Here is a 3237-nt window from a genome sequence, read left to right on the forward strand (position 1 = left end):
ATTCATTTATATAGTGCTATGATTTGAAATTATGATAATTATGGTTAACTCACATTATAACTCAAAGGAGAAAAATAAGATCAATACCATGTCATATTTAACAAACGGTTTCATTTACTTCATAATTTTCATGATTGGTTTATTTGATAAGGAGAAATAAATAAGAAGATAGATATTAAACATAGGAAAGAGCAAAAAAGGACAAGAGAAGTTGGTATTTAATTCCTTTCCTTTTTAAGCCCTTCAAGTTACGATGAAACACACCCTTTATTTTCGTCTTTTATGCACTATTTTCACGTGTCACTTTCTTCTTTTAATCACAATAGGCTCATTAAAATAATTTTTAAATAAGTTATCTTAAACAATTGAAAATATTGATTATATAATACAGTAACATAGTTAAGTTAATCAATCCATTAACTGAACTAAAATAAAAAAACAAAGTAGTTTTACAACAAGATTTTTTATTTCAAAGAAAATTTTAAATATTTAAAAACAATAAACGTTTTTTTCAATTTCTCATCTTTTGCATTTATTCTAAATAATACTTCAAATCCACTTTATTTTTCCCATTATTCTCTCTTCTCACTTTTTCTTCGCATACAATTTTAACTCTCCGTTCCATAATAACATTAAAAATAGTTAAATTTAAACTTTACCACCGCCACCTCCTCCACCTGCGCCACCTCCTCCACCTGCACCACCTCCAAAACCACCACCAAAGCCGAATCCAAAACCACCACCACTTCCAAAGCCTCCATCAAGACCTCCACCTCCAGAACCTCCACCAGCTCCACCTCCAAAGCCTCCGCCACCTTTGCCGGATCCACCTCCAAAGCCTCCACCAGCACCTCTGCCAGATCCACCTCCAACACCTCTTCCACCTCCACCTCCAAACCCTCCACCTGCACCACCACCACCACCACCTCTACCTCTACCAACTCCACCTCCAAATCCACTACCATGACCAGCACCTCCACCAATTCCTCTACCATGGCCAACACCTCTACCTCTTCCTCCCCCTACACTACCACCATTACCACCTCCACCACCACCCCCAGAACCTCCACCACCTCCACCATTTCCGTCACCACCACCACTTCCAAACCCTCCACCAAAACCACTTCCACTTCCTCCTCCTAAACCACCCCCACTACCACCTCCACCACCTCCTCCAAAACCACCACCACCTCCACCATTACCACCTCCAAAACCTCCACCAAAACCTTGTCCTGAACCCCCACCTACACCACCAAAGTTATCACCAAAGTCCTGTTTCTTTATTTTCCGGCATTCAGAAACTCCTATCACCAACACAAATACAACAACAAATACTCCAACATACTTGTGAAAACCTCCCATCTTTAACTATATCAAAACTCTAAAACCTTGCTTTACACTTGCGATAAGAATGACTCGCAAGAAGCTCTATTTATAGATAGAGTCTCAGAGTAAAAACCATGCACGTGTAAAACTGTAAAACCTGCACCTATCAACAAATCATATGAGTGAGGTTGCATTTATGAACTAATGATGAAACTACAGACTTCATAATGTTACTGTCATCTATAAAGGCATGGTTGCTCCCACCATGTTTGAGCAAAAACTACATTTGCGGCGTGTTGGCCCCAAATCATATATGCGCCGTGATAGATCAGTTAGATTATAGCCAAATATATCGGTGTAAAAGTTAATAAGAGACAACTTGTATAGTCTTTTACCTGATTTTATTTTTGTTAAGAAATAGCATTCTAGGGTGTATAGTTGGAAGTTTCATAAATACTTCATATTATTGCAGAATTGATAGGGTTACATAATACAATGCCTTATTTTAAATTTTATATGTTAAACAGGGGGACAAAATGAAAGGATTGGACGATTGGACAAATAAACAAATAAAATATTTGTAAATATTTATCGGTAGAATACATAACTATAAATTTAAAATTTATATGAAGTTTTGTTTGTTTTTTATTAATATATTATAAAGGCTGACAAAATTAAAGGATTGGACGAATTTATAAGACAATTGGCTGCGCGCCTATTTGGAGTTATCTAATTTGATCTCATGTGAGGATTTGAGCTCTTTCTAAAGTATTTGGTTCTAGCTATTTTCAAGGTTAACTTGTTTAAACATGTTAGATGTAATTCAGTGTTTTTTTAGAAATTAAAATGTAATTTTTTTTTTAATGTTTTGGACTTGTGCTTTGTTGCTTATAAGTAAATATGAAGTAGTAATTTGAAATTCAGTTTTAAAGGAAATAGAATTTTCTCTTTTTACAATATAATTTTCTCTCTTCTCTTTCTTTCATTTTCTTTATTAATTTGTTTATTAAATCTTAATTGTTCCAATAAATTGGTATCAACGAGTTCGGGTTACGATTCAAAGAAGATTTGAAATGGCAAATGGAAATACAACATCAGCGGAATTTCTAGCGAATCTACCGATTTTCAAAGGTGAGAACTATGCGAGATGGGTTGCGCAAATGAATGTCATTTTCATATTTCAAGATGTGGCTGAAATTGTGAATGATGGAGTACCGGTATTGGAAGAGGATGCAGATGATGTTCGGAAGGTTGCGCATAAGGAATAAAGGAAGAAAGATGGAAAAAGTTTGTTTTTGATTCATCAATATGTGGATCCAAACGTGTTCGAGAAGGTCATTGAAGAAGAATCAACTACAGGAGTGTGGGATAAGTCAAAGAACTTGGACGACAAAGATGAAAAACTGAAGAGGGTGAAGCTGCAGACGTTGAGAAAGAAATTCGAGATGGCTCAAATAAAGGAATATGAATCAGTCTCAGAATTCTTCTCGCGTGGGGTGTTACTGACGAACCAGATGAAGGTGTGTGGTTAATCAATCACTAATTTGCAGAAGATTGAGAAAGTGTTGAGATCTTTATCAACAAATTTTGATTATATTGTTGTGTCCATTGAAAAGTCCAATAACCTATCTGAGATGAAGGTGGAAGAACTTCAAGCTTCATTAGAGACTCATGAGATGAGATTGAAGCAGAGGAACTCAGAGAGGGAGACAACGGATGAACATGCCACATAAGCAAGATTCACCAAGAAATTTGGGAAAGAAAAGGAGAAGCATAGAAAGAATCTTGCCAATGATGAGAAGTCAAGCAAGAATTCAAAGAATCAATATGATCCAATCAAGAAAGTCATGGGCATCAAGTATTCAGGGAAGACAACTGACAAGAAGGAGGTGCAGTCTTACAATTGTCAAG

General features: G+C 36.1%; 1 protein-coding gene across 1 annotated transcript; it reads right to left on the reverse strand.

Annotated features, from left to right (window-relative positions):
- Positions 1–325: 325 nt before the first annotated feature.
- Positions 326–1535, reverse strand: LOC127073184 (glycine-rich cell wall structural protein-like). The gene has a single exon (XM_051014313.1). It carries the CDS (start codon positions 1360–1362, stop codon positions 649–651), a length of 714 nt encoding a protein of 237 aa, XP_050870270.1. The 5' UTR covers positions 1363–1535; the 3' UTR covers positions 326–648.
- Positions 1536–3237: the final 1702 nt, after the last annotated feature.

This window comes from Lathyrus oleraceus, chromosome 4 (genome assembly GCF_024323335.1).
Source record: "Lathyrus oleraceus cultivar Zhongwan6 chromosome 4, CAAS_Psat_ZW6_1.0, whole genome shotgun sequence".
Lineage (NCBI taxonomy): Eukaryota > Viridiplantae > Streptophyta > Magnoliopsida > Fabales > Fabaceae > Lathyrus > Lathyrus oleraceus.

Coding starts and splice junctions, on each gene's coding strand:
- LOC127073184 (XM_051014313.1), bottom strand. CDS start 1,362: ATGGGAGGTTTTCACAAGTATGTTGGAGTATTTGTTGTTGTATTTGTG.